Here is an 18,647-nt window from a genome sequence, read left to right as displayed (position 1 = left end):
CACTGATTGGCAGCTGGCTGACAATTATCAGTGTACACAGGAAGCTGCCAGTCAGGGGTGTGGGCAGGGTTATGTACAAAACAGGAATTCTATAAAAAGGACACCAAATAGCCTTGGAGTCAGGCTCTACATTATTCTATTCTCAGATTCCATAGTAATCCCCTGCAGATTCCATTTAATTGTCATGTGTTGTAAAGCCAATCACATGCATGAATGCCAACTCCGTACATTGATTAATAAATTCTAGCCCATTTATGTAACCTAAATTGTATAGAAGAGGGCAGTGAAGCCTAACAACATGCCAGACTGGTTGGGCTCAGCTTGATTTTTTTTGTCATGAAATAGAAGTTAGACACTACATTTCTTCCAATTGTCATCCCGGCAGATTATAACTTTGGGTACAGCTCCCGAGGAATGATTTCTGTATAAACATTAGTGGAGCGGGCCTTTAAATCCTGCCAGCAAGCACTCACTGCCGGGTTTTGTAACCCTGGAGAAGGAGCGCTAGATAACACAGGAATGCGCTTTATTGGAATGCTTGTGATACACCTGATAACTTTGCTTACTGAACACATAGAGGTATTTCTGTTTGTTTGCAGGATTCGCATTCAGATTTAAGTGGAGTCAAACATTTAATGGTGAGTGCAGATGCTACTTATACTTTTATCTTTCACCCAAGCATTTCTCAAAGAAGAAGTCAATACAAAAGCAAGTGAGGCTAGAGTTTCCTCTCTGGTTACTTAAAGGGGTTGTCCACTACTAGGAACTAAATGCTTGGCCCTGATAAAATAATAAAGCCTATACTCACCTCTGGGGCCGGCGCCATTCCCGCGGTGTCATAACTCAAGGTCCCAGGGCTCTCGTTTTGTGTTGCGACATGCGACCCCGGTGCCCAGTCAGTGCTGGCATCACTGTCCCCGCCTACGTACGGATTGAACATGAACAGGAAGTCCAGGCTGCAGCTGATCTCTGACTTCATCTTCATGTTCAATCCGTACGTAGGCGGGGACAGTGACGCCAGCGCTGATTGGGCACCGGTGTCAAATGTCACAACCCAAGGGCCCTGGGGAGAGCAAGTGCCGACACCACAAGAGCGGCGGCGGCGGCACGGGAGATGAGTATAGGCTTTATTATTTTATCGGGGCCAAACCCCTTAAGTTTATTAGGAACATCAAAGGGGTGTCCACTGCTTTTTTATTTTAAAAATGGGCCCAGCATGAGCTAAGAAAGAGAAAAAAAAAAATCATAAACTCACCTTTATTTTTTATCAGACCACACTGCTTGCTTTTTAAATAAAATCTGTTCATTTGGTAACACATTTAATGTAATATAATGCTGACCACTTATGACGTCCCAAAGTGTCCTTTGTAAAATATACCCTGGGGGAGATTTTAGAAACTCCCTTTGGAAACAGAAAACAGCAACCTGATTACTCCTATATAGCCTGGCTCCCATTAAGAGCTTAGAGCAGCTGTTCCAGGGCACTTGGTGCTATTGGTTAGGTTATAAAGGAAATCCTACAACAAGAGATGCTAATACCATTGTTACATAGATAGAAATGTTTCTGGTGGTTTTCACAACTAGAGATTTCTGAGATAAGGTGGAAGTCATGTAGACATTTTTTGTCTACTCTCTCTGTAATCGCAATGCTGAAAAAAAACTTTGTAGTAAAATGGCTGATAAGTGTCAGGCTTACTAGAGGAAATTATTTTTGCCTGCATGCCTCAGTCTATTTAATCCATAGGTATAAAGCAGTTTTAAAATCTTCTTGGTAATTTGTAAAACAAACTCATAAGTAATATACCCTAGTGTCAAATGATTGTCTTATAAGTCACCCATACACATTAGACTAACATGGACTGAAACTGCCTATATCAATGGGTTTGGCTGCCAGTTTAATGAGTATGGGGAACCCTAATAGATGATTGGGGTAGTAATGGATACAGGATCTCCAATTTCAGGCTGCCAGTCCTTTTGTTCTTTAGAGATAAGCCCCCGCCAAAGATGTTGGGCAGTAGCTCTCTCGCAGAGAACTCAGTGCTCAGCAGAGTGAGTGCTTGCCAGTTTGAGCACTTCTTTAGGGAGTTAGGGAGATATCTGCCTGCCGAGCCATTGTTCATCCAGCAGCTATCGAATGTGTATGGAAAGCTTTAAGTCCGCTCCAGATGGAGTTGTCTTCTACTGGACCCTCAAGTTATACTAGAGGATCCCCTGACTGGTCAGCTTGAATCTTATTACTGTATAATTAAAATTACATTGCATTGCAGTACTTCCATTAAACTTTTTATGCCCTAAACCTATGTAAATGTTTATTTAGTGTTGTGTAGTGCACTCATTGGTTGCTGTCCTCCCTGGTTTCCAGTGCTGTTTTGATCCTCTTCTCACTCAAGGGACTGCGATTCTGACTATCCGGATTACACTGGGATGTATGCTGTATAGAATTACATTGCAAATTATTATAAGGCTCACACATAACATTGTGTGATTTGTTGGGTTGAGATTACAGCCATGTGAGTAAGAAGAGAATCAGAACACCGATGAAAACTGGGGAAGACTGTGATAGTTGAGTATATTAACCCCTTATCGACGGTGATACGCCTTTTAACTGCGGCAGTTAAGGGTACTTATTCGTCAGAGCTGCTTTTTAATGGCGCCGAGAAAAAGGGAATAGCGCCCCCCAGCATCGGAAGATCTATGGGGTCTCACGTGATCGCTGTTATTCACCGAATAACATTGATCACAAAGAAAAAAGTCTGATTTTAAATTCATTTCTCTCTTCTCTGATATGGTCTAATAGAGAAGAGAGAATCGGGGTCCACCGAAACCCTCCGATACCTCCACCATCCCCTGGGCCCTCCTGCTCCGTCCCCTGGCCCTCCGCATCATCTTCTTGAAAAAAAAAACAGATTTGCCTGCTTGTACCTGACAACAGTAGGGAGTTTTTCCTATTGGTTCCTTTTGATCACTCTGATGGGCCCTATCACAGGAAAATCAAAAGAAAAAAAATCCCCCTTTGTTACCCCCTTAGTTAGATAAAGATTATAAAATTTAAAAAAATCCCATTCTTCGCCGGTTGGGTTGGGGTTGTGTTAGTGGTAGGGTTGTGTTAGGGGTAGGGTTGGAGTTAGGGTTGGCGTTAGAGATGTGTTGGGGTTAGAGTTGGGGTAGGAGTTAGACATTTTTTTTTCGAAAGTAAGAAAAAATGATAGTGTTGCGCGCAAATGCTCACTCATCGAATTTACGTCGAGTGCTCAGTTATGAGAGTATTGCGGATCCCCACATTTTTGGGGGTGTCTAAAAGCCTCAAAACATGTGGTGCAGATACTCGAGCATATCACTCGAGCACCAATGACATTCAGTGCATACCTGAGCACCCGACACAAACTGGAGTAGCGAGCACTTGCGCTTAACACTAATGACATATTCAATATGACAACATATTGTTATTGAATTTTGTTTCATACCTGTGGGTTCAAAATGCTCACTATATCCCTGGATAAAATCCTTGAGGGGTGTGGTTTCCATAATGGTGTCACTTGTGGGGGGGTTTCAGTGTTTAGGCACATCAAGGGCTCTCCAAATGTGACATGGCGTCTGCTGTCGATTCCAGCCAATTTTTCATTCAAAAAAATCTAAGTGTGCTCCTTCCCTTCTGAACCCTGCCGTTTGCCCAAACAGTAGATTTCCCACTCAAATGGGGTATCTGCGTACTCAGGAGAAATTGCACAACAAACTTTATGGTCCATTTTCTCTTGTTACACTCGTGAAAATAAAAAGTTTCGGTCTAAAGTAATTTTTGGGTGAAAAAAGTTAAAGTTAATTTTTTCCTTCCACATTGCTTCAGTTCTCGCGAAGGGTTAATAAACTTCTTGAATGTGATTTTAAACAGCTTGAGTGGTGCTGTTTTTACAGTGGTGTCACTTTTGGGTATTTTCTGTCATATAGGCCCCTCAAAGTCACTTCAAATGTAATGTGGTCCCTAAAAAAAATAGTTTTGTAAATTTTGTTGGAAAAATGAGAAATCACTGGTCAATTTTTAACCCTTCTAACTTCCTAACAACAACAAAAATTGTTTCCAAAACTGTGCTCATGTAAAGTAGACATGTAGGTTATGTTATTTATGAACTATATTGTATGACATAACTCTGATTTAAGGGCACAAAAATTAAAAGTTTGAAAATTGATTACATTTTCGAAATTTTTGCCAAATTTCCTTTTTTTTCCCCACAAATAAGCGCGAGTGGTATAGATGAAATTTTACCACTACCATGAAGTGCAATATGTCACGAAAAAAACAAGACATAAGGACATAAAAAGTTTCATGGGAGTGCTGCTTTAACTAAAGTCAGTACTTTTTTTTAAGATTTAAAGATCTTTAGACACAGAGAGCACACTTGCAAATGCAGTTTTGCCATGTCTGTTTGAGCAAAACTACATTTGCACATCTGTGTATGAATTGGGTTTATATCGTAAAAATTAGACTTAGGCCGGGATCACACATACGCGAGACACGGCTGAGTCTCGCAGGTGAAAACCGAGCTCTGGCAGCGGCACTCCAGAGCGGAGCGTGCAGCCGCACAGCAATATATGGAGCTGCACGCTCCGTTCTGGAGTGCCGGCGCCAGAGCTAGGTTTTCAGCTGCGAGACTCGGCCGTATCTTGCGTATGTGTGATCCCGGCCTTAAAGTGATTTTTATGGTTTGTCCGAACTTCATCAGTGTTTTGGATCAGATTTTCATCAACTTTGATTCATGACTGTAATAAAAAACAGACATGTCTCTGTGATTTTTGAGGGGGTACACATGGCCTATTGAAAAACCCGGACAAGTCAACATCTCCATAGATTATAATGAGTATGTATTCTTTCTGTGAAAGAGGCAAATAGATTACGTACATGAAAAACATACGTCTCAATGAGGTCTTTCAATAAAGGACACATTTGCAATGCATGATGTATGACAGATATGACTAACACTCGGAAAATAATTCTTAGGCCTCTTTCACACTTCCGTCTTTTAGCTCCCGTCGAAATCCATCGATTTTTGAAAAAACAGGATCCTGCAAATTTTTCTGCAGGATCCTTTATTTTCCCATAGACTTGTATTGGCGACGGATCGTGACGGATGGCCTCTCTCTCTCTCGAATTTTGGACATTCAAATTCATGTAGCGCCTAATTCGACACATCTGTCTGGAAACTGGATGTGTTGCATCCGTTTTCCACTATTTTTAAAACATCCGTCGATACGTCGTATCGACGCATTCTGACGGCCGCCTGCCGACGGAAGTGTGATAGAAGCCTTAGAATAAGTTATATGTAGGATGCACTTGTTTGGCTCGTAACTGAAGTGTATCATGATAAAGTGTAACATCTGTATGATATCAGTGTAGAAACTCCCTAATTTAAACCAGGGCTAATCTGACCCACAGTTATTTGAAGATAGTAATCTCATATAAAATGATATCTTAATGTTTAGCACATATAGTACTTATTAAACATGTATGCACATAATTATTTTCCAGACTTTTACTCAATAACGTTGTCTCAACCAGATTTTTGAAATGACCTCTACTTTTTCTATAAACCATATTTCATTGTGATAGCACACTATACAACCTTGCCATTATGCAGTATTTCAGAATATGTATGAGGTTGGAAAAGAGAACATTTCTTCATGTGCTGGATAAGATTTATATTTTAGGAACCCAAAGGCACAGATTATCTGTTCCTTTAAAGAAATTTTACACATGGCGATGATTGTACAAATGTTCTGACCTGTGCAGTATTCACAGGACAAAACAGTCTCTTGTCATTGGTTATATTTTGGTATCCAGGTATAAAAATTGTCAGTGGTCATCTACAAAATATTACAATTTGAGAGTCCTCAGTGGTTGATACCTTTTAATGGTTAGCTGAAAAAAATGGTAACAAATTGCAAGATTTCAAAACTACTCGAGTCTCTTCATCAGGCACAGAATAACACAAAATCTGAAGAGTCACATATTTATACACAACAGGACACAATAATAATGCAACAGATAAGACAAGTGACGTGAAGCAGAACTCTTAATATGGGAAGGGGAGAAACAGATGTGGCTGTAACTATTGGAGATGTTCATAAACAAAGAGTGTGAAAGTTTTATTGTCCTTGGATTGAGGTCAGGTCCAGGGTTGTGATGCCTCCAAATGAGTACATTCCTTAGTTGACATAAATCCATGCCACACATTCATTCCAGCTCTGAGTGTTTCAAAGGTTGCCATAAGTTTGTACTCCCAGACTCTTCTTTCTCTCTGGAATGTGAAGTTACCTTTCAACACCATTAATTTAATGATGATGTGATCAGGGCTACAAAAGTGTTTGGCCACAGGTAGATCTATCCTTTTTTCCCTTTATTGTGTGGCAATGAGAATTCATCCTTGTTCTAAGGTTTTGTCCCTATTTTTTACATAGACTCCCAGATGGACATTTGGTACATATAATTAAGTAGACTACATTAGATGTGATGCAGCTGTAAGAACCTTGGATCTTGCAGTCCTGATGTGAGTTGGTGATTTTTATCTTCTCTGTGTTCATTATAAATGGACAGGTTTTACATTTTTTTCTGCTTGCAGGGAAAGGTTTCTGTAACTGTTGGAGAGGACAGCGAGCTTCTGTCAATGATTCTTTCTAGATTTGGGGGCTACTGAACCCTGCTGTTTTGTTCTCATTTACTATACACTTGTAGTGTTCCGGGTCACTATGACCCGGCTTATTAAACTTTGATTTTACACACTCTAACTCCATTTTTTTATACTTTTTGCTTACTAGACTGTTTGTGAACATGTCTGGTAGGAAAAAAAAAAGAAAAATGAACTAGAAATCTTTTTTTTTTTGTTTTTATTCTGAAAAAACAGATCAATGAGCAAAACGAAAATAGAAAACTACACATATTTTGTAAAAAAACAAACAAAACAATCAAATCAAACATTTTGTGATAAAAAATTAAAGATAATAAACATTACAATGTGAATATATTTACATGATCATATAAATTTACGGATTCTTGCATGAAAAACAATACACATGATTTTTGCATAGAAATGTTTTACAGCCAGAACATGTTATACTCGTCTTGTTGTCACAAGTAGAAGGGCAATAGCTGCATCTTTTTCTTTTGATGCCGGAAGAGGCCATGGGGGTAGAAGCGCTTGTGGAGGACATGGCTTCACTGTCCTGGGCATGTTGATGGATTCTTTGTACCAGGCCTGCTGCTGCTTCTGTTCTTGGTGTAACTTTTCTGTTCTCAATATAAGGCCTAACCAGTGACTTCCCCAGTTCTTCTATAAATAGTCTTCTTTTATGGAGTTTGTTGGGGTTCCATTTGGGATTGATTTCCCTCCACAACACAAAAGAATTATAGGCTGACAAATCCAGAATGTTGTAAAAGAGAATCATTGGCCACTGATTTGATTTTCTTTTGCAGGAATATGTACCAATGAGTTGGTCTAATGTGTCTACACCACCTTTGGTTGCAAAAACAATAAGAGCTTCTATACTACATCAAAGCATACCAGTGCTCAATATCCAGCAATCTATCATGCTAAGTGTAGAGCAGTGTATCACACAGTAATAACACTAATTACATGTAATAAAATAAAATAAAAGTATTCCTTTACAATATACAATCTATAATAGAATTGATTAGTAAAAGCATAACAAGCAACATACCTGTAGAAAACAAAGATACTGCCTGGAACAGAGATATCCTGGAACAGAGGTATGTACACAGCTGCTCTCCAAAGAAACTGAAAGGTAACATGTCTGGGCTAGCATATGTGTAATGATAAGAGCAGAGAAGATAAGAACCCTTCTGAAAACAAGCAGATAAGCCAGGAAGACAGACTTACTTAGCAAAAAAAAATTATTTGCAAGACTTTACAGCTCAGCTTTACAAAAAAAAAACGTCTTAGACAGCGCGTTCTGAGCAGTCCGTTCTGCGCATAATATACACGTGTAGTGCACACCTAGTGATCTCTCCGGATGCACTCTACATTTTAGAATAGACTGCGCACCAAAAATAATCAATATAAAGCCATTTTTATGGTGCGCAGATCTCAATGCATACCACCGGTAGAGCGCGTGTACGACCCCATTGAAATAATTTAGGAAATAAATCAATTGATATACAATAGTAGATGCAATAAATAGACCCAACTGAGGTTATAACTCCTTTATTTCACTGAAAATATGGCCTCACAGCTGTAAAAAACAATGTCGGGTCACTATGACCCGAACACAACAAGTGTAACTTTTTGCGTGTAGCAAAAAGTAAACGAAAAAAAAAAAATACTCATAGGTAGGTCCCCCCAAATGAGGAAAATTCAAGGAGTCTCAAGTTTTATAGACTTACAGAAAAAAATCTACAGGGCCGCAAAAAGTCTGTTCGGGTCACTATGACCCGAACAGAACATTAGGGTTAAAACACAGAAGTGTAGGATCAGGAAATATATATTTTAATTGAGCATCTTTTAGTAATAAAGGTAGTTTCCGTGCAGGTCCCCTTAGCACCTCCAGATTTGGATTGTAGGTGACTACTATTAACCATTGAGGACTCTCAAGTTTTTATATTTTGCTGCTGACCAATGATCATTTTTATACCTGTATACCAAAATATAATCAATGACAAGTGACCATTTTGTCCTTTGAACTCAAACCTGCTCAGTATTTAATCATCACCATATGTAAAATTCCTTTAAAGTGACTGATAATCTGTGCTTGTGGGTTCCTGATATATATAAATCTTATACAGCACATGAATAAATGTTTCTCTTCCAACCTCATACATATATTCTGAAATCTACTGGCTAACACTGAACAAATATATATTTTTCCTGGTCATCAGCATGAATGCTTGTTTAAACCAGAAATGTGCTGCTGATAATAATGTGAAATGTGTGACAGAAGGGGGAAGGTGATACGGTTGCATAAATTATTTTTTTGGACAAGGCCCCTTTCTGATCATCATATCCAATTGAATGACCATTGACTTCCTATATAGTTAATCAGCGCTCATTACATGCGCAATGTAGCTGTCCAGATGTATGTCAATGGAGTTGGCAATAATTCAATCTTCAAACTTTCAAATGTTTTCCAGTACATAAATAATAAAGTAGAGATTTCTTAGACTGACTTAAAGTCACCTAAGTTACCATCCCAACCACAAGCTAAGTACAGTGTCTTGCAAAAGTATTCGGCTCCATGGAACTTTTCAACCTTTTCCCACATATCATTCTTCAAACATAAAGATACCAAATGTAAATTTTTGGTGAAGAATCAACAAGTGGCACACAATTGTGAAGTGGAACGAAATTTAGTGGTTATTTTAAATTTTTGTGGAAATTCAAAAACTGAAAAGTGTGGCGTGCAATATTATTAGTCCCCTTCACTTTCAGTGCAGCAAACTCACTCCAGAAGTTCATTGTAGATCTCTGAATGATCCAGTGTTGTCCTAAATGCCTAATGATGATAAATATAATCCACCTGTGTCAGAGGCGTAGCTAGGGTTTCACCTTAGGGGGGGCGAAACACCTGAGTGGGCCCCTTACCAGCTAACCCTGATTACAACTACGGTTGCGCACTCTAATTGTGAATATAGTGGAACCTCAGAATATGACCGCGCTGTTATTGAAAATAAATCTATATACAAAAACAAACATTGATTTTACTGCCATATTGTGACCATATAGTGGTAGATACCAGTTCTGCAGACCATATAAGAGATTACACTACAGTCATAGATGGTGACTTACAGCTGACGTTTTCTCTGATGGAGTGATTCACTTTCCCATCTTTTCCATCTGGCACACACTGACATGACAACAACACATCTGACTCCTCACATTTCCTGCACTGTCCCCATCTTTCCCCAATCTGCACAAACTCCTCATCCTGCTGATATCCCAATACTGAGCCGCTGCTGCTATATGTGTCCCTATTACTGCACCTACTGTGTGGTACAATAACGGCTCCTCTTACCACCCCACATAATAATGCCACCACTGTGCTCCTTACATAGTAACAATGACTCCTTTTTGCTCTCTAGAGAGTAAAATTGCCTCCTAGAAAATATTAATGCCCTTTGCTAGTGCCCTCCACATTTTTTACCTAGAAAGTAATAATACGCCATATGCAACTTTGATGGTCACAATACTCTGAGTGCCCCTATAACAATAATGCTTAAGTGCCCACTTAACATTTAATAATGTCCCCTAAGTTCCCTCATGTACTGCTCCATTATACACAGTATGGTGAGCTCAAAGCTTCCCGATACACAGTATAAGGCACCCACAGCTCCCCTATACAAATTATGATTCTACAACTCCCCTATACACGTATGATGTTCCCACTGCTCCCCTTTACACAGTATGATGTTCCCACTGCTTCCGTATAGAAAGTATAAGCCCAATGCTCCCCTTTACACAGTATAATGCTGACAGAGCTCCACTATAGAAAGTATAATGACCCCCAGAGCCAACTATATACAGTGTAATGGGCCAACAGCTCCCATATGCACAATTTAATGCCTTCACAGTTCACTATACAAAGTATGGTGGGTCGACAGCTCCCTTATACACAGCATGATTGGCCAGCAGCTCCCTTATACACAGTATGATGGGCCCGCAGCTCCCTTATACACAGTATGATTGGCCCGCAGCTCCCGTATACACAGTATGATTGGCCCGCAGCTCCCTTATACACAGTATGATGGGCCCGCAGCTCCCCAATACACAGTATGATTGGCCCACAGCTCCCTTATACACAGTATGATGGGCCCACAGCTCCCTTATACACAGTATGATGGGCCCGCAGCTCCCTTATACACAGTATGATGGGCCCGCAGCTCCCCAATACACAGTATGATTGGCCCACAGCTCCCTTATACACAGTATGATGGGCCTGCAGCTCCCTTATACACAGTATGATTGGCCCGCAGCTCCCGTATACACAGTATGATTGGCCAGCAGCTCCCTTATACACAGTATGATGGGCCCGCAGCTCCCGTATACACAGTATGATTGGCCAGCAGCTCCCGTATACACAGTATGATTGGCCCGCAGCTCCCTTATACATAGTATGATGGGCCCGCAGCTCCCCAATACACAGTATGATTGGCCCACAGCTCCCTTATACACAGTATGATGGGCCCGCAGCTCCCTTATACACAGTATGATGGGCCTGCAGCTCCCGTATACACAGTATGATTGGCCCGCAGCTTCCTTATACACAGTATCATGGGCCCGCAGCTCCCTTATACACAATATGATGGGGCCACAGCTTCCTTATACACAGTATGATGGGGCCAGAGCTTCCTTATACACAGTATGATGGGGCCACAGCTCCCTTATACACAGTATGATGGGCCCGCAGCTCCCTTATACACAGTATGATGGGCCCGTAGCTCCCTTATACACAATATGATGGGCCCACAGCTTCCTTATACACAGTATGATGGGGCCACAGCTTCCTTATACACAGTATGATGGGGCACAGCTTCCTTATACACAGTATGATGGGGCCACAGCTCCCTTATACACAGAATGATGGGCCCGCAGCTCCCTTATACACAGTATGATGGGCCCGCAGCTCCCTTATACATAGTATGATGGGTCTGCAGCTCCCCTATACACAGTATGATGGGCCCGCAGTTCCATTATACACAGTATGATTGGCCCGCAGCTCCCTTACACACAGTATGATGGGCCCGCAGCTCCCTTATAAACAATATGATGGGCCCGCAGCTCACGATCATGATTTGGCAGTCTGCAGTCATATAAAGTGACTGCAGACATTTATTCCAAGCCTTTATCAACTTTATAGTAAAAAATTGCTTATTATTAAATTATTAAAGCACCTCTCTAGCAGGGTTTTTTTTTCTACCGCTGGAATGGTGCTTTAAGCGCACTATTTTGTGGCACTGCTGCAGTGTGGCGGCTTAAACTTGTGAGCGCAGCTTCTGACTGGCCAGAAGTGAGAAGCTATGTCACAAGCGCTCAATGTAAGACTATGAGAGCGAGGAACATACCAGAACGAGGCTCCCATAGACTTACATGATTAGTGACCTCTGCACCGCTCCATGAAACACTGCAGGAGACGGAGCTGAGGTGAAAACCGATGAGAACCCCTGAAGGTGAGTATTCGACATGGGGCAGGGGACTTGGATTTTCAGCTCCGCTCCAGCAGTGAAATAAAAAAAAAAATACTGGAGTGATGCTGTAAATGTGATGCAGCTCTTTGTTACTGTATAGGACTTCTTATACTAATACTCATAGAAGACCCAAGTGGTACGTATCAAAAGCCCCCTACCCCCCCAGACAGCAAATATTACATGTGATGGAGTACATATAATAAAATAACATAAAACATAATATTCAGCCCCCAGTGCCCTGTCCCCCTCCCCATTTCAGCCCCAACAATACCCCCATCATCTCACATCCACCCCCTCAGTGCCATGTCCACACCTCACCCACAACACCCCCATGGTCTCACATTCACCCTCCAGTGCCCTGTCTCCCCTCTCCCACAATACCCTCATGGTCACATTCACCCCCAGTACCCTGTCTCCCCTCCCCCACAATACCCCCATTGCCTCACATTCCCCCCCAGTAACCTGTCTCCCCTCCCCCACAATACCCCCATTGCCTCACATTCACCCCCCAGTGCCCTGCCTCCCCTCTTCCACAATACCTCCATGGTCTCACATTCACCCCCCCAGTACCCTGTCCTCCCTCACCTACTTTCAGCCCCTACAATACCCCCATTGCCTCACATTCACCCCCCAGTGCCCTGCCTCCCCTCTTCCACAATACCTCCATGGTCTCACATTCACCCCCCAGTACCCTGTCCTCCCTCACCTACTTTCAGCCCCTACAATACCCCCATTGCCTCACATTCACCCCCCAGTGCCCTGTCTCCCCTCTTCCGCAATACCTCCATGGTCTCACATTTCCCACCCCCCCCCCCCGAACCCTGTCCTCCCTCACCTACTTTCAGCACCCACAATACCCCAATGGTCTCACATTCACCTCACAGTGACATACCTGAATTTAGTAAAGCTAATAAGTTCCATCCCCACTTGCTGATGAAGTTTGCAGGCAGGACCAGGAAGTGTCTCTGTGTCAGTGAAATGGCACTAGGACCCAGCGTGCACACTGCACAGAGTCAAGATTCAGAGCTACAGCCCAGGAAAAGACAGGCAATACCATTCACTGCAGGGGGGAGACTCTGCAGCCGGCCACTGTGCTAGCAGCGTGCAGAGTCTCCGTCAGACGGGAGCAGACATACTGCTCTGCTCCTATGCTGTGATCTGCCTCCTCACAGAAGTGGGCTCGCCCTGGCTCCCAGTGGGCCCCTTCATGTGACAGGGCCCGGGGCGACGGCCCCCTCTGCCCCCCCAGTAGCTACGCTACTGACCTGTGTGTAATCAAGTCTCCATATAAATGCACCTGCTCTGTGATAGTCTCAGGGTTCTGTTTGAAGCACAGAGAGCATCATGAAGACCAAGGAGCACAACAGGCAGGTCCGTGATGCTGTTGTGGAGAAGTTTAAAGACGGATTTGGATGCAAAATGATTTTCAAAGCTTTAAACAACCCAAGAAGCACTGTGCAAGCGATCATATTGAAATGGAACGAGTATCATAAAACTGCAAATCTACCAAGACCCAGCCATCCCACTAAACTTTCATCTCAAACAAGGAAAACACTGATCAGAGATGCAGCCAAGAGGCCCATGGTCACTCTGGATGAACTGCAGAGATCTACAGCTGAGGTGGGACAGTCTGTCCATAGGACAACGATCAGTCGTACATTGCACAAATCTGGCCTTTATGGAAGAGTGGCAAGAAGAATAAGCCATTTCTCAAAGATATCCATAAAAAGTGTTGTTGTTTAACCCCTTTACCCCCAAGGGTGGTTTGCACGTTATGGACCGGGCCAATTTTTACAATTCTGACCACTGTCCCTTTATGAGGTTATAACTCTGGAGTGCTTCAACGGATTCCGGTGATTCTGACTTTGTTTTCTCATGACATATTGTACTTCATGATACTGGTAAAATTTATTTGATATTACCTGCGTTTATTTGTGAAAAAAACGGAAATATGGCGAAAATTTAGAAAATTTCGCAATTTTCCAACTTTGAATTTTTATGCAATTAAATCACAGAGATATGTCACACAAAATACTTAATAAGTAACATTTCCCACATGTCTACTTTACATCAGCTCAATTTTGGAACCAAAATTTTTATTTGTTAGGGAGTTATAAGGGTTAAAAGTTGACCAGCAATTTCTCATTTTTACAACACCATTTTATTTTAGGGACCACATCTCATTTGAAGTCATTTTGAGGGGTCTATATGATAGAAAATACCCAAGTGTGACACCATTCTAAAAACTACACCCCTCAAGGTGCTCAAAACCACATTCAAAAAGTTTATTAACCCTTCAGGTGTTTCACAGGAATTTTTGGAATGTTTAAATAAAAATTAACATTTAACTTTTTTTCACAAAAAATTTACTTCAGCTCCAATTTGTTTTATTTTACCAAGGGTTACAGGAGAAAATAGACCCCAAACCTTGTTGTACAATTTGTCCTGAGTACGCCGATACCCCATAAGTGGAGGTAAACCACTGTTTGGGCGCATGACAGAGCTTGGAAGCGAAGGAGCGCCATTTGACTTCTCAATGCAAAATTGACTGGAATTGAGATGGGACGCCATGTTGCGTTTGGAGAGCCACTGATGTGCCTAAACATTGAATCCCCCCACAAGTGACACCATTTTGGAAAGTAGACCCCCTAAGGAACTTATCTAGAGGTGTGGTGAGCACTTTGACCCACCAAGTGCTTCACAGAAGTTTATAATGCAGAACCTTAAAAATAAAAAATCATTTTTTTTTCACAAAAATTATCTTTTTGCCCCCAATTTTTTATTTTCCCAATGGTAAGAGAAGAAATTGGAACCAAAAAGTTGTTGTACAATTTGTCCTGAGTACTCTGATACCCCATATGTGGGGGTAAACCACTGTTTGGGCGCATGGGAGAGCTCGGAAGGGAAGGAGCGCCGTTTGACTTTTCAATGCAAAATTCACAGGAATTGAGATGAGACGCCATGTTGCGTTTGGAGAGCCACTGATGTGCCTAAACATTGAAACCCCCCACAAGTGACACCATTTTGGAAAGTAGACCCCCTAAGGAACTTATCTAGAGGTGTGGTGAGCACTTTGACCCACCAAGAGCTTCACAGAAGTTTATAATGCAGAGCCGTAAAAATAAAACAAAAATTTTTTCCCACAAAAATTATTTTTTAGTCCCCAGGTTTGTATTTTCCCGAGGGTAACAGGAGAAATTGGACCCCAAAAGTTGTTGTGCAATTTGTCCTGAGTGCGCTGATGCCCCATATGTGGGGGGGGGACCACCGTTTGGGCGCATGGGAGGGCTCGGAAGGGAAGGAGCGCCATTTGGAATACAGACTTAGATGGAATGGTCTGCAGGCGTCACATTGCGTTTGCAGAGCCCCTAATGTACCTAAACAGTAGAAACCCCCCACAAGTGACCCCATATTGGAAACTAGACCCCCCAAGGAACTTATCTAGATGTGTTATGAGTAGAGTTGAGCGACCTTGACCTTTTTAGAGTCGAGCCGGGTTTCGCGAAACCCGACTATCTCAAAAGTCGGGTCGAGTGAAATCGGCCGATAATGACGTAAAGTCGGGATCGACCGAAACACGAAACCCAATGCAAGTCAATGGGGCAGCATAGTCGGCAGTGAGTGGGGGCCAGGAAAACACCTAGAGTGCCCATTTTAATGTCAAAACCATCCATTCTTCTTAATGAAGCTTGTCAAGCGTAATTTACCTTATAATAATTGGAAGGCATTTGAAATTGGGGGTCATTTGGCTAAAGTTGTGGTGGGTAGGGCTGGTTCAAGTAATTAGTGGGCCCAGGAAATCTGGACCACGTCACGGCAGTGGAGCAGGGAGAGGTAAGTATTTCAACTTTGCAAGTGCTGTGAACCTGAGCAAGCAGGGGGGGCCCACTCGTTGGCATTGGCACTGGCACAGGGCCCCTCAAAGTACAGCGGTGTGTTTGCACGGCGGGGCGCCTCCCACTGGCAGCAACACTTTTGCGTACTATGAGAGGCCCTGTGCCAGTGACGTCGCCACTTAGTATTCCTCCCCCCACCTGATGAAGGAACCTGCACTTTCATCTGCACCTTCCTCTTTGTCCCCGTGTAAGGTGGTATGGTATGCGGGAAGAGCAACCTGACTTTCAGCAGGGTCACAATGTTGTTGTGTAGCGTGCACGGGGAATGTTGCGTTATGGGTCAATGTACCAGCAGACTCATCTATCACTGGCTGGGCAATGGGCAGGATGAGGAGGAAACACAGATATAGGCCCAAATAATAAAGTGGGCTAAATGCAGTTCAAAATTGGTAACACAGGAATAACCAGGGGGCATTGCAGTGGAGGACAACTGGAATGAGAGGCTGACACAGAGAGTAGGCCCAAATCAGTAAGTAGTCGAAATGCAGTTCAAAATTGGCAACCGTAGTAAACAGGCGGCACAGCTTTGTTCAGTGGAGGAGAACAGCAAGGAGTGGCAGACACCGATAGTAGGCCCCAACCCAACTAGTAGGCCAAATGCAGTCTAACATTAACAACTACTTAACGAGCGCCTGAAAATGGAATTTCAGGACAGGAAACCAGGAGAACAGCAAGGAGCGGCAGACACTGTTAGTAGGCCCCAAACCAACTAGTACGCCAAATGCAGTTGTTCCATTTAACCACAATTTAACGAGAGCCTGAAGATAGAAGCTCAGGAAAGGCAACCTGGAGAACACCTTGGAGTGGAACACACCATCTCTCTCCACCCCATACCCATTTTGTAGGCCTAATGCTGTGTAGTTTTCTACAACTACTAAACGAGAGTCGGAAGACCGAAGCAATGGCAAGGCAACCTGGGGAACACCTTGGAGTGTAACACACCATCTCTCTCCACCCGATACCCATTTTGTAGGCCTAATGCAGTGTAGTTTTCTACAACTACTAAACGAGAGTCGGAAGACCGAAGCAATGGCAAGGCAACCTGGGGAACACCTTGGAGTGTAACACACCATCTCTCTCCACCCGATACCCATTTTGTAGGCCTAATGCAGTGTAGTTTTCTACAACTACTAAACGAGAGTCGGAAGATCGAAGCAATGGCGAGGAAACCAGGAGAACACCTTGGAGTGTAACACACCATCTCTCTCCACCCCATACCCATTTTGTAGGCCTAATGCTGTGTAGTTTTCTACAACTAAACGAGAGTCGGAAGACCGAAGCAATGGCAAGGCAACCTGGGGAACACCTTGGAGTGTAACACACCATCTCTCTCCACCCGATACCCATTTTGTAGGCCTAATGCAGTGTAGTTTTCTACAACTACTAAACGAGAGTCGGAAGATCGAAGCAATGGCAAGGCAACCTGGGGAACACCTTGGAGTGTAACACACCATCTCTCTCTACCCGATACCCATTTTGTAGGCCTAATGCAGTGTAGTTTTCTACAACTACTAAACGAGAGTCGGAACACCGAAGCAATGGCAAGGCAACCTGGGGAACACCTTGGAGTGTAACACACCATCTCTCTCCACCCGATACCCATTTTGTAGGCCTAATGCAGTGTAGTTTTCTACAACTACTAAACGAGAGTTGGAAGATCGAAGCAATGGCGAGGAAACCTGGAGAACACCTTGGAGTGTAACACACCATCTCTCTCCACCCCATACCCATTTTGTAGGCCTAATGCAGCCTACTTTCCGACAACTACTAAACGAGAGCATGAAGATCGAAGCTCAGGAAAGGCAACCTGGGGAACACCTTGGAGTGTAACACACCCTCTCTCTACACCACGGAAGGGCTGATTCTTAGGAAGGAAGGCTGTCGGAAAGAAGCAGGGCGCGTCCGAGGGTGATTATATTCTTATTAGGTATATACTCACCCTCGGACGCGCCCTGCTTCTTTATTTGTAATGAATGTTTATTTGCAATGTGGTTTTGACTTACTCTATTTTTTTGGTAAATAATGATTTTATTATTTTCATTGTTTTGCATCTTCTTGGCAATAATATAAAGAAGACGCGACAGGACAACACTCGGTGGATGCCATATCTGTGTTTTAAATTGAAAAAAACTTTCAGTTAACTACTTGCAGGAGAAAGTTATTGTAGCTGGTGGCCATTTTTAGTACTGTACCAGATTTTTGTTGTATGTGTTTGTTTTTAATGTTAAAATGTCTGCATTTGATATCTCTCCAGTATTTTCTTTTTTATAAGCAAAATACTTATTTTTATATTTTCTGATGTTGGTTCAAGGGGTACACGGGCAGCAGTAGACAGGTCAGTGGAGGCCTAGTGGAAGGAGGGACCGCAGACAGGCTTCGAAGCCCTAACATAATAAATTGGCCTGGCTGTAGGCAATTTGCAATTGGTTCCAGAGGAACACGGGCGGCAGTAGACAGGTCAGTGGAGGCATAGTGGAAGGAGGGACCGCAGACAGGCTTCGAAGCCCTAACATAATAAATTGGGCTGGCTGTAGGCAATTTAAAATTGGTTCCAGGGGAACCCGGGC

The 18,647-nt window shown here is 42.8% G+C and overlaps 1 protein-coding gene across 1 annotated transcript in view; it reads left to right on the top strand.

Moving 5' to 3' along the window:
* The window catches only part of FRAS1 (Fraser extracellular matrix complex subunit 1), an 845,787-nt gene that overhangs the window by 413,997 nt on the left and 413,143 nt on the right, over nt 1-18,647 (top strand). The window contains exon 11 of the mRNA XM_069743201.1: nt 600-638. Coding sequence (XP_069599302.1) covers nt 600-638 — 39 coding nt within the window. The remainder of the gene's footprint in view (nt 1-599; nt 639-18,647) is intronic.

This window comes from Ranitomeya imitator, chromosome 1 (genome assembly GCF_032444005.1).
Source record: "Ranitomeya imitator isolate aRanImi1 chromosome 1, aRanImi1.pri, whole genome shotgun sequence".
Taxonomy (NCBI): domain Eukaryota; kingdom Metazoa; phylum Chordata; class Amphibia; order Anura; family Dendrobatidae; genus Ranitomeya; species Ranitomeya imitator.
Note: the sequence above shows the minus strand (reverse complement) of the source record. Positions and strands in the feature narration are given on the sequence as shown.